The following is a 13,604-nucleotide window of genomic DNA, read 5'->3' as shown; positions in this document are numbered from 1 at the left end:
TGGTAGAAGAAGTATGCAGATCCTGTACTACTGTGACAACAATATACAAAAACATTTGGTTTGGTGTGTTGAACTGATTTTAGAATCAGTTTAAAAAGCATTGATCCAAAGATCAAACTCACAGCATGATGGTTTTGCAGAGGTTTTTCCACAGTGGATTTCAGTGCCGGTGTGTGAAAAAATGATTCTTCTCACTACATGGGCTTCACTAAACTGTCACATCTGTTTAGTCAAATAAATCTCCTCCCTAGAAATGTTAACTTGTGTTCAGACGCTGAGTTAGTAGAGAAATGTGACGGGACAGCAAAACCAGACTGCAGCGTACACAACCTGAAACGCCTTTAAAGTGACCATATGCTCCCAATAGTAAAGAAATTGGAACGAGAGCTGAGCTCGGAGGGGAACGTAATTAATTGGGAGACAGTTTGGGACAACATTTTCCACTGTTCCAAGAACCCAATCACCAGCAGATCCACTTCAACATATGCCATAGGACATATTGGACTCCTCAGAAGAGATTTGTCTCTAAAGTCATTCCTACTCCCTATTGCGCGTTCTGTCAACCTGAACAAACTGGAACTTTCCTGCACATGGTCTGGGAGTGTGAGCAGGTGCATGAGTTCTGGAATAAAACATCAATAATATCTGATGTGATAGGATGTCGAATTCCTGCTGACCCAATTGTTTTGTTACTTAATGACGACTCTAAATTACATCGGCTTGGGAGACAGAAGAAAATTTGGCCAGCCGGCTCAACCGCGACCAAGAAAATGATAACTCAACGCTCCATTGTATTTCTTTGTTCTGTATGTTGTTGTTTGTTCAAAAAAAATATAAAACAAATAAAAAAAAGTGACTGTATGTAACTTTTAAATGTGTCTGATCAATCAATGTCAATCAATATTTCAGGGAAGGGGCAGTGCCACTCTGTGCCTTCAGGCTGAACAGGAAGTCACAGAAACACTCACATCCTATTAAGTCTGATTCCGACTTAATAAAATGTTATCAGACCCATATATCAGCTTGAATAGTCTCCAGTTGTTTTAATTATGACAGAGTAGCTGTCAAAATGCACTACATGTGATCTGGTGCTGATGTTAATAAACAACTGCAGACTGTAGATGATCTGTAATCTGAACGGATTTAGTCTCTGATTTCTAAACGTAACTATCAGCCACGCTACAGGTGTTCTGTACAGAATAAGCCTTTAAATCAGACAAATAGCAGTTAAAATCCCTTTGATTCAAAAACAAAAAGTTTATATAAAACGTCATCATGTTGGGTTGATTCTGAACCAATCAGCTGTTAGATCAGCTGAGAGGCGGGCGTTTCCCAGCATGCCCCTGGGTCCGCCTGGGTCTTGCAGTCGGTGAAGAGCAACTGCGCTGCCCGCGTCTCAAACCTGCGGCCGCCGTGATCTCGTGAGGTCACCGTTGCCCACGTGTGCATGACGTCAGAGCAAGTCGGGATCAAGTCGGACACAAATCTACCCAGCATGCATTGGGCGGGGATCGCCGGTGATCGATTCTGCGCAGGCCGGGCGCATCTCATTTTGATTTAAACTTAGTGTACATTACAAATATGGGGAAAAGTTATACAATACTTATTTTTTTTAGTAATTATAGAAATATAAAAAGTATACATAAAAACAAACGAGTAGAAAGACAAAAAAAGAAACAAAATAAATTAAAAAACATAAAACATGCCAGGGGTCAGCAAAGAAGTGAGAATAAATGAATTATAAACATTAAATAAGGAGCATAATCTTATAGTTTTAATGGCTTTCATGTTTTCTGATGAAGTAATTGTCTTGTTCCATTTCTTTTTTGAATACAATGCAGTGAGGTTTTCCTTTGGCAAATTTACATTTATGAATGTCAAACTTTGCAAAGCATATTATGAGATTGATAAGAAAATATTCTCATCTCATGTATAGTATTGTATCTGACAAAACCAAATATTCCATTTTCCAGTAAAAGTTCAAAGTTACAGGTAAGAGCACCTTGGCAGTGTCCAGGAGGTGAACTGGCACCTCTCCAGCTACCAGTCCACCACAATACTTTGGTCCGTATGGGGACTTGAACCAGCAACCCAACTCCCTACTGACTGAGCTACTGCCACCCCCATTACTGTGCCTTATAAACGTTTAGTTCCATCGTAGTGTTATTAGGGTCAAAAAAACGTAAGCTGACGTTGTTATTGTTCGGTAGCTAGCTCAGAGATTATCGCCTAATGAAATTACTGATTTAGCGGGTGGGGGTAACACTTTTGCAAGGCACTGTATCTGTGTCACATTGTCATTAGGGGCTGAGCTCCCCCCCCCCCCAAAAAAAGGTCTGATCCTAGTAGGGCTGTGCTCGATTGAAGAAATTCTTAGTCGACTAAGACTAATTCAATTGTATCGACTAATCGACTAGTTGATTTAATCGACAGATCTGTAAATCTGAGTTTCTCCGCAAAGAGTCATGCAAAAGGATGCATATATTGAATAAGATAACGCCCCCTTTGCATATTTAAACACGTTTCAGAAAATGTGTAATACAACAAAAAACTGCCTTAATGAAAGTAATCAAAGTAGGTTTCACGGTGATATCTATTAGATAAAATGTCCACCTTTAATTCTTGTGTTTACCAGAGATGTGCTCGTACGTTTCTTGGAAATAAGTCTATCAGCATGAAAAAAGCATCAAACGTGACTAATTGACTAAAGAAATCTAAGTTGACTAAGACCAAAACGACCGATTAGTCGACTAATCGACCAAGAGGGAGCAGCCCTAGATCCTAGATTGGCCCCTGCCTGAGCCAGCCTTGGTTGGGTCTGAAGATAGAGACAAGTTTGAAAATGAAAGAAATGTGGAGGTGTGTGGAGTTAGAAAGAAGTGAGTTTATCAGACCTGTGTGGCCCCGCTGCATATGCTCATGGCTCACTAAGTGTGGTTAAGGTTAGGCAACTGAAACACTCTGAGGTGAGAAGTGAGAGCTCGTGGTTATGGTTGAAAAGAAATAAAAACCAAGCCTGTAATTTTAGGCCTGAGACAGAACGCAAACTTCAGTCTCTGAAAGTCAGATGGGCTACACCCCCACGGGCCCCACCTACAGCATCACCCCGGCCCCCACGCCCTTACATCCTGCCTTTAATCCATGAAGGCCCCGTCGCTCCTTGTGTAGGCCGTATTGGGATTGTTGGGAAAGCACAGGTGTTACTAATAACATTAACGCCGGCTTTGTTCTATCCGAGTGTCCCAGTGAGCCATGACAGGGAGTGTGACAGCGAGCCAGCACGCACAAACACCAGGAGCCTGAAACTGGAGCAGCTAAATGGGATTCAGCCATCTTTCTTTTAATTATTTACACCTGTGCTGTTGTTACTGAGACATGTCAGCGCGGCTTCTGTGTTGGCACTAGTCTCGCATTGCTGGAGGGGCTGGCTAGTCCACACGGCATTCCGGGATGGGAGAAAAACGTGCTCTTGGTTTATTGCCGTTTCTTTAAACCAATCACGATCGTCTTAAGCGCCGGACGGAGCCACGGTGCCTCTGCAAAAATAGCCTCGGGGAAGGAACTTGTTTTTCGGTGGAACGTGTGTAACTTCAAAAGTTGTTTTAGTCGTGCGAGAGAAAACTCCGATTGGACGGATAGTCTAGCTAGTTGTCTGGATTTTAGGGCTGCTCCCTCTTAGTCGATTAGTCGACTAATCGGTCGTTTTGGTCTTAGTCAACTCAGATTTCTTTAGTCGATTAGTCATGTTTGATGCTTTTTTCATGCTGAGTGACTTATTTCAAAGAAACATTAAAGCGGTGCTTTTTTTCATGACTCTTTGCGGAGAAACTCAGATTTACAGATCTGTCGATTAAATCAACTAATCGATTAGTCGATACAATTTAATGAGCGTTAGTTTACCCTGCAGAGATCTGAGGAGCAGTTAACCATAGTCCTCAGAAATCCACCGGAGGTTAGAACGCCAACACAAAGAAAGAGGAAGGTGACGGGACATCAGGCGGAATTTCAGGCGGTCACGGAGCAATCCCGGAAGTGGAATGTAGTCGATATAGACTATGTTGGCTCTGAACGTCCAGAGTGCGGGATTTTTTCCCCTTTGTCTCTAAGAGAATGAATGAATAAAATCCTGGCTATGACCTTAAGCAGCAGAAATGTACCTCCCGTCAGATTTGTTCCCCAGTGTGAATGCAAACCCAAACACATCTGTACAGTCCAGAATCCAAACATCCTCGTGCTTAGATGTTGTTAAACAGACATTGGCTTTGTTTTGAAAACCGTTCCCTCATTCACTCACTCACTATTCCCTATAAAGTGGTACACAGTAGCTACTCTATAAACTCCTATAAAATGTGGGAACCTGGAACAATAACAGTAGTTTAACGATAATTATCATTTGTTATGTTTATCTGCTCAAGAAATGTCAGTGTGTTAGTTGTTGTGTGTGTGCGTGATGTGTTGATGCTGCAGAACTTTGTTTTCTAAGTATTTTAATCCAAAATCAATTAGCCTTCAGTGTCAAGTTAGATATTAGTTTGTATTGAACCATTCTAGAATAGGTGTTCTGTAGCCAATATGCTTTTAAAATGTTGAGAAAATAGCAGTGAAGGCTGCCTGGGTACCTCACCTGGTAGGGCGCGTGGCCATATAGGCTACAGAGGCTCAGTCCTCGCCGCAGCGGACGCGGGTTCGGTTCCGACGTGCGGCCCTTTGCTGCATGTCATGTCATCCCTAACCCGCAGGCTGGATCCTGGATCCCATTAGCGCGCGGCCGCCCTGGCTCCAACACCGGCGGAGCGGGTGGGAGAGAGAGAGAGCGGTGCTGGACCGGGCCCGCTCTGCCACCATTATCCTGTCCTGTATGGGTCGGGAAAGCATGAAAACGATTTAACCAAGGGCGTAACTTTGTGGGGATGGGGGGGCGTTGAAATCTGCAACTTTCTAGGGAGGTTCCAGGACATGTCTGCACGTAGCCTATTGAAAAAAGCAACAAAAACATCGAAAAAAACACTGCTAAACAGCCATGTTGCAATATGTTGGGGAGCTTCTATTCAGTAGGCCAAAGAGGCATCTGCCTCCACAGGAATACAGTTGATGCATAATGTAGGCCAGACTCTATTAAAAAAAAATGTGGCGGTTCTTAACAAAGAAACGTCCCCACATAATGATAGATCATGACTAACTTTCCTGTGGAAAATTGTTTGAATCTGCTGGTAAAGAAATTACATGTTTGTAGCCTACCAAATTTTAAAACACACTGAATTCCCGTCGCTAACAAGTGTAAAGCCGAATTTGTTGGATGCATGGGTGCATCAATTTTACAAATTGTGAAAACTGAAAGTAGCGTAGGCTAATGGTCCAATATGACTAATTAAAGAGAATCTCAACAGATTGGTAGATGGATTTAAAGCCATCTTTAGGTAGGCTATTTTTGTTTACATCCTATTAAAAACAAATCTTTGAAAGGGACATTTTTTAAGGACATCTACATACAGTTATTTTTTTCCCATAGCAGACTGAACGGACTCATTTTTCAATCCAGTTTGTGCCAGAGGTGAACATTTTCATCAGCCAATCCCCGTTCCTCCTGTAGCGCGTCATTATGAAGAGTAGCCAATAGATAGGCTACGTGAACAGGGTATCCATCGGCCAATAGGAGCAGAGTTGCTTGTATGGGCGGGTCTTCGAGCCTGCAGCACCGAGGAGGCTCTGGGTACGTCTGCTATCAATAAAGTCACATAGGATGGAAGATATGCGAATGCTGGGCTTTTTGGAGATTGTGCCTGGACACTTTCAACAGGCGTCAGTTTAGCAAACTGTCGGCTATCTGCGCTGAGGTAAGCGAACAAGCATATGGCCTAATAGCTCTGTAGTTAGGCTAAATGTGAAGTTAAAAATACAGTCACATTTCTGCAGAAAGATTCAAACAAGTTTCCTTATTAGTTTTACGTTTGCTAGCGACTCGATAGCTGTTTTATAGACAAACACAAGTAATGCCTTACCCAAATAACGGTAGGATAAATACAGTCTAGGCAGGCCTGTCTTACACATGTATTCATTCTATAGGGCCTGATGTCCCCAGTGGTTCCACAATCCCTTTGAACATCAGGTGTGATGGATCCAAGTGTGCGGTGAGCCCTCCAATGGGCTGACCGAAGCGCCACTATAATCCTCAGAAATCCAGGAATTAGCCGCTCCCTGCTCGTCGCCAACCACCAGAAAACCTGGGAAATATGGGAATGGGTTCACGTGCCAGCAGCTGTGGATTTTAGGCCGAGCAGAGGGAGAATTCTAGTTCCATGTGTGGAGACGTCGCCGCTCCATTCCAATGCTATGAGACTCCTGGACGGACAGTGACTGACCGCAGCGGGACCGAGAGTGGAAGAGCAGCCAGGCGGTGAAACAGAGTCGGCAACATGAAGGAGAAATCTAAAAACGCTGCCCGGACTCGGCGGGAAAAGGAGAATAGTGAATTTTATGAACTGGCTAAACTATTGCCCCTTCCGTCCGCTATCACCTCCCAGCTGGATAAAGCCTCAATCATCCGACTGACAACAAGCTACCTGAAAATGAGAATAGTCTTTCCTGAAGGTAAGAGAGCTGCATTTAAATAGTGTGAGTAAAATTAAAAAAATAAGGCGACATAAAGAAAATTAAATGTAGCCTATCATTAATTATAAGAGCTTAGCACTATATAGGCTAATCAACTAGGCCAAATATTAGGTTATAACACTAATATTTTATATAGGCCTATAGCCTAATTAGATACAATTAGGGTCTGGATAAGACAACACGCTTTTTTATTTTTATTATTATGTTGTTAATATAGGCTACATTTTAGTTGGCTATGGCTGTAGTAATAGTACAAGTAGTAGGCCTAGTGATATTTTATTTGCCTGATGCTGTGGCAAATGCGTGATTTTTTATTAGTATTTTCTTGATATTAAATAATTCATGTAGAAGTGTTTCGTTCTCTTATTTTCCTGATAGGTAGGCCTAAATTCCATTCCCCGGGTGGTTTGTAACTCAACAGATATTTTCATAACTTTACAGGAATCAAAGAAATAAAATGAAAAAAAATGAATCAGTTTATTTTCGTTTCAAAATATCTGACAGCAAACTAGGCTACATCGTTTTACAAATTCTCTAAATGAAAATTGCATCTCAGTAGAAGTTTTTTATTTAGCCGATTTTGTTCTGTGAGCGTTTCTCTCAAGGAAATGTTTTTTCCTCTGGTTAAAGATTAAGGGGAAAAGAGAGATTTTTCATAATGTATTGTTTACAGCTTCACTAAATTGCTTTGCTGCATTAGTCATAATGTCCTGATCGCGTTAGCATACTATTAAAAATATATCTCCCTGAGTTTAAGATCTTTCATATCGCGGTGACATTGAAATAGAATAAAGTCTTATATATGATATTATATTATCAGCAATGAAAGGAAGTATATGAGCATCATATATGGCAGTCAGCAGCAGAAGTCCCCTGTGTCCCTCAGTCTGTCTGTCCGTGTCCCCGTGCAGCCGGCAGAGATGTGCTTTCTCTCCGGGGGCCCCTGGCAGCAGATTAGCGGTGATGAGGCTCCATCCTGCGTGACTGCTGCAGAGCCGCGGATATTAGTACCCAGCAAACATTTGACCGTTGAAAAGACGTCCGTCCGAGACGTCCCGTCATGGTTGAAAAATAGTTCCAAAATGAAAGTTGAACCGACGTCTTTGACGTCACTTGGCCGTGAATTCCACGTCTTTTCTGGCTGTGAATTCCACGTCTTTTCTGCGCGTCCCTGGACGTCAGAATTAGTCTTCTTCTGGATGTTTATAAGGTGTGTTTCTGCATAAGTGTAGGCTATATATAAGCCTGCATATAAAATAATCATACACCCATTGTGTTAAATCGTGAACGGCGATCTTGAAGTTTACACATCTAAACTTGACAAAGGTTCTAAAAAGGTCCAAAATCGGTCCAGTCATACCTGAACGTCTATAACACGTTATAATCACGTGTAGATCAAACACTTTACTTATACATTTAAGTTCTTATTAATATAATTAATTGCATCTGAATATAGGGTTAAGGTTTGTTGCATGTAATTATGCATAATTTATAGTTCTTACAGTAACTACATGTAACAAGGACACTGTAAAATAAAGTGTTATCTTATTTTCATTTTAGTAGTTCATTACAAATGATAATAAAGATAACGGGATGAACTAAAAAGCCACAAAATTCCAAATCACATTTATTTATTTTACGGTTTATACAATACAGATTCACCCGGGAAACAGGAAAAACGTGTTCATTACAAAACAAATTCCGTTTTAGCTCAATTCCGTTAATTTAGTTCAGTTCAATAACACTGTCACAAATATCTCCCTTTGTGTAGCATCTTTTTGCAACATCATTTACACCAGAAAAGTTTCAAGTGTTCCGCCATAGCCGCATCAATTTCTGATTCAGTTGAATTTGGGCTCCACCTCTTCACAGTATCTGAGGGAAGAGAATATTACAATAATAATAAACAAAACAAACAGTAGGAAAAAAATTACATTGAATTATTTTCAAAATGTTTTTATGGTCCTATAACTAAATTAAAAAAATAAATGAAACAAGATTTTACACCCGTTTCATGAATAAAAAGTTAGAAAAAGCTACACATATATACATATTAGCTAGCTAATATAGAATGGGTTAGGGTTATATATATATACCCATTCTATAAAAAAAATGTAGGATTACTTCACCTTAGAAAAAATAACCAAATAAGGTAAAAAAAAAATCACGATTAACAGTACAGTGCAGCGTAGCAATTGCATGCAATGTTAAAACATACACTTTCACAACTTTGACTGTAACGTTAAACATACTTTATACTATGGTATACCGTTGTATAAGTTCAAAGTAACTTTTAGCCTACTAACGTTTGCTAGCTAGCTAATTTTAGCCAAACTCAGTACATTTCAGTTGACAATGTGGGCATCATTTCTTTCGGTTCATTCATGTCAAACAAGTAAAACTCAAGCACGTTAATCTAATAATACAAAATGTACTTACCCAACAGTAGATTTTTTATAATATTATCGATACAACTCAATTCCTCCTCTCCTCGTGGTTGTTCAACGTTCAAGTTACTGGCTCCGGAGTCTATGGGGAGAACGCGTTAACATCTCGCGAGATAATCTATCCTATCGCGGGATTTTGTAATATCGCGAGATCTTTTGTTACTACATCTTGGCAGCAGTTTCCCTGTCAATGGCAATTACATTTTATATATGTCAATCATTACATCCAACTCAGACATAAATGGTGACCGGATATATTTATGTTTTACATGTATGCATACATTCATTTAAAAACAAACAAACAAAGAATACAGGTTGAAATAATGACTAAAATGCAGTGGCTTTGCAATCACTTAACCACACTGGGCACTGTGTAATTATAATTTATTTAAACAACATAAAGTAAATGTACTTTGTTTCTTTTTCTGTTTTGCTTGACTAGACGTGTAAAAGACGTCAGTGGACGACTATCCACAGCCTTAGCTATAGACGTGTAAAGGACGTCAGTGGACGTCTTCACAACCTTTTAAAAACTTGGCGAATTAAATTAATTATTGCAGTATTAACCATGCAAGGGTTTAGCGCAGCTTTATCACAATTGATTTCATAGAGGGGCATGATGGACTATAAATGCACGTGTAAAGGACGTCACTTAGTGGACGTCCACTTACAACTGATTCACAACATGGTATATGTTGAAGTACACGTAGCTAAAAGTAAAAATAGCAATTATACATGCAACTCCACAGAACTGTTGACATGTTCAAATGTATCTGAATGCATTTTTAGGAAATGTTCTGTGTAACATCTTTTTACCGATTTATGCCGTCGTACCGCAACTATTTTTGGCCAGGGACACAACGTTGCCGTCGGACCAATGTTTGCTGGGTATGATCTGCTTGTGGGATCCCTCAGCATATGGAGCTCCTTGTTACAGTGAGGCAGGCTGAGTTGTAGGGAAGGTGCGGTGACAAAGAAAACACAAAGGAAACACTAAAGGATCTGTGTTTTAACGCTCGGAGAGCCAAGCAGCTAAATGGGGGCTGTGACGCTCGTATTGAACAGTGAACATATCATCGTCATCTGCTGCAGTTTATTGATTATTCATATTCTAATATAACACAATTTGATTGAGGAAATATATCGATATTATATTGACATATGAGACTAGATATCGTCTTAGATTTTGGAAGATGACACAAGTGTTGTCTTTTCCTGGTTTTAAAGGCTGCATTACAGTATAGTGGAACTTACCAGACTTACTATCTGTTTTTATTCCTTACCCACTTAGGTATTATATCCGCATTATTGATTATTATTTATCTAACATCTCATTGTGAAGATATTGTTGGAATGCACCAATTGTCAATCCTACAATATCGTCGCCCTATTGTCAAGAATATTGTGATATTTAATTTTCTCCATATCGCCCAGCCCTGTAAAGCAGAGAATACCAACTCTGGTGAGGAAGTTACCACTGTGTATCAATATCAATACATGGGACATAGATATCACTGTCTATTTCAGCGAAATGATTTTAAACAATTAAGTTAGGAATCAGCTAAGAGGTAAGAAAAGGGCCTTGACCAAATGTAAACGTTGTTACATAAGCATCTGTTGTTATTATTATGCACAAGAGAGACAGGCAGATCCATGTTATTTGAATTATGTTCCAAATCCAATCAGCTTGAAATCGACAACTGTGTTAGTATTTACACCGCTGGATCTCATAAAAGTCTGAGTGAAAATGAGGGACAAATTCTGCATATTCTTATAAATAGAGTGCATAAAGCCAAAAGAAGGTTTGTTGAAAGCAACCTCTTATTATTGAACTGCAGGATTCTAAGAAATAAATAAAAATAAAACTGCAACATGAGCTTGAAATATCTGGTGTAGAGTCAGGAATCACTGGAATGATGCAAAGGCTGACAGCTCAGATTTCCTTCAGTCGGGATTTCGTGATGGCACAACTCTTTGGCATCTTCTTCCCTCCAAAATACATGATTTTTGCAAAGGCATGCTTAGTAAGACAACACACGTACAGCACCTGACTGTGTTTTGCATAATTAACACCAAAAACATTATACACTCTGCTCTCAGGGACGGTGTGGCCCAGTAACACCAGTTGCCTTCTGCATTGCTTGCATGAGGGGAAGATATCTGGCATAGTCATACTGTGCTGTTTCACATGTGGCAACATAAGCATTCTATGGAGCTCTCTGAATAATTTAAGGGGACAATCTTGCTCATGCACGCTGCAGGGTTTTACCTTTACAGGCCGTGTTGTGTTTTCCCACGTTAATCCCCCCCCTCTGCTGTTTTTAAAGGCCGGACCTCTCCACTCAGGCTCCTCACACCTTTTACACCCCCCCTCCCCCAATACACTCCACCACTAGCATGTGGCGATGTAGTTTTGAAGAAGCCCATCTGAGAGAGCTGTAGTGGTTTTGCATAAGTGGGGAGAAGAATAGCTAAAAGTGTTCTTAATTTGGACTTTTTCTTTCTCTGTGTGTGTGTGTGTGTGTGTGTGTGTGTGTGTGTGTGTGTGTGTGTGTGTGTGTGTGTGTGTGTGTGTGTGTGTGTGTGTGTGTGTGTGAGAGCCCTGAAAGAAATTTTATCAGAAAGGGAGGCTAAAAAAAAAAAAAAAGATCTGGTTTTGTGTATTTGCTAGATCAAATAACCGTTTGCATCTAGTGTACTGTAACAAACATCAGAAACACAAAGTCCACACAAAATAAAAGTAATGTTATGAGGACCAAGCTATCAATGTGTAATGTCGTTGGACAAAAATAAAATAAAAAAATATATAAAAAAATAATTCAAGGTTTCCCAGCTTTCACCCCTCACTGCAGAGTAGCCTACTAAATGAGATATGAAATGGCTCAACTGACCTAGTTTATTATTCCACACGGAGCGTGTTTGCGCAATCTGATTGGCTGATTTACGTTCTCAACACTTAAAAATCCGCCAACGTCACTGGGACTTTTTAATACTTATCTTTAATATCCTAAATATGAATGCGCTGCTTACGTGACCTCAGAAACTTGTTCGCACTCCACAGTGTATTATCTAATAGTAGGCCTAATATATATCTAATAGGCCTACATAATAATATTTTTATTGGGGCTATTATTATTATTATTATTATTATTAGGCCTATTATGTGTCATAATGTGTTAACGGAAAAAAGCGAGGTTTAGTCGTCGAGGTTAGTTTAACGACTCAAATTGCGCTACTTTCCAAAAAAAATTCAGCGTGGTATTTGTTAAACTAAAAAAAATCATGCAACAAAAAAAAAAATCACATTATGCTCTCAGGGATCGGTTTACTAAATGTATTCATTTGTCTTTTATATTTAGTTATTTAAAGAAGTTCAATTCTAAATGGATTTCTTGCAATTTAGATTAAGTTTATTTTTTTAATAAATAAAACACCGCCCAAGTGGTCCCGATTTAGACTAAATCTGAGGGGTGAGGGAGTGATAAGGAGGAAAAATTAGGAAGAATAAATGCACAAAATTCTGTTTATTTCTTTTTTCCTTTTTTCCCCCTCTTCTTGTGATAGGCTACACTGGACACTTTCAGGCCTCTAAACCCTTCAGATTGCCACGGCTATCTGCTTACCACTCATGTCCACACTGTGGCCATAATGAACGGCGTCACGAATACACATAACTTTTTTAAGGGCTTACAAGCAACAACAACAAAAAACAAACACACCAATCGTGTAAAAATAATAATTATAATATAATAAAGAAGTTGAGTCCCACGTTTAGTCTGAAAGATTATGGCAGTATAGCCTAATGGAAATAATTAGTGACTAACGATCTTGTGTTTTATATAGCCTAATAAAGCAATAAGTTGGATGGAAATAAAATAATAAGTGGAAGGCTGCTCACTTCACAATAAAAGTCCTACACTTAGGCTACTGTAGGCTATTATACAGTATTAACAGATGCGCTCTGTATTCCGTTCGGTCCGTCCGCAGCTGAGCCGTTGGTTGCCTGCGGCCGGTCAAGTCCAGCAGGCCGCAGCTCTGCAGCCGGCTCCCGCACACATCAGCCCGGTGTCCGCACTGCACTATACGCTGCTTTTATTCTCCATACCGGGCCTGTAGTCCTCAGCCAAACCTTGCACCGTGTCTTTTTTTTTGGAATGACCCTCTATAATAATTAAGGTCTGGACTTAATATCACCAGGTAGTTGTAGGCTAAAGCTTATATGCCTTAGTTGAAGCCTCAATAGTTCTTTTTAAACTCCGCGGTAGGCTACTGTGAAGCACGTGTAGGCCTACATGTCACCCTGGGTGCTGCTTGTCGCTTGTTTTTTTTTTCATGTAGCCTAACTGCGTTATTTTCAGCTTCCTGTACCCGAAGTCATTTAATTTCTTTCATTTTATGATGTTTTTAACCAACCAATATCTACACGAGAACCTCAAAATTACTTAGGCTATGTGTATATCAATACATGTTTGATTTTGTTTTCTGGTGATTAGAAAGGATTGTGAATTTAACTCAATGAAATTGATTGACCCGTGTTTCTCTTGTTTA

The 13,604-nt window shown here is 39.9% G+C and overlaps 1 protein-coding gene across 2 annotated transcripts in view; it reads left to right on the top strand.

Moving 5' to 3' along the window:
* Nucleotides 1-5,640: 5,640 nt before the first annotated feature.
* Nucleotides 5,641-13,604, top strand: part of sim1a (SIM bHLH transcription factor 1a) — a 29,097-nt gene continuing 21,133 nt past the window's right edge. For both annotated transcript variants that reach the window (XM_028579419.1, XM_028579418.1), the window contains exons 1-2: nt 5,641-5,834; nt 6,064-6,588. In XM_028579419.1, the coding sequence (XP_028435220.1) occupies nt 6,414-6,588 (175 nt within the window). In that variant the 5' untranslated portion in view covers nt 5,641-5,834; nt 6,064-6,413. The remainder of the gene's footprint in view (nt 5,835-6,063; nt 6,589-13,604) is intronic.

The sequence above is a fragment of the Perca flavescens genome, chromosome 6, assembly GCF_004354835.1.
Source record: "Perca flavescens isolate YP-PL-M2 chromosome 6, PFLA_1.0, whole genome shotgun sequence".
Classification (NCBI taxonomy): Eukaryota; Metazoa; Chordata; class Actinopteri; order Perciformes; family Percidae; genus Perca; species Perca flavescens.
Note: the sequence above shows the minus strand (reverse complement) of the source record. Positions and strands in the feature narration are given on the sequence as shown.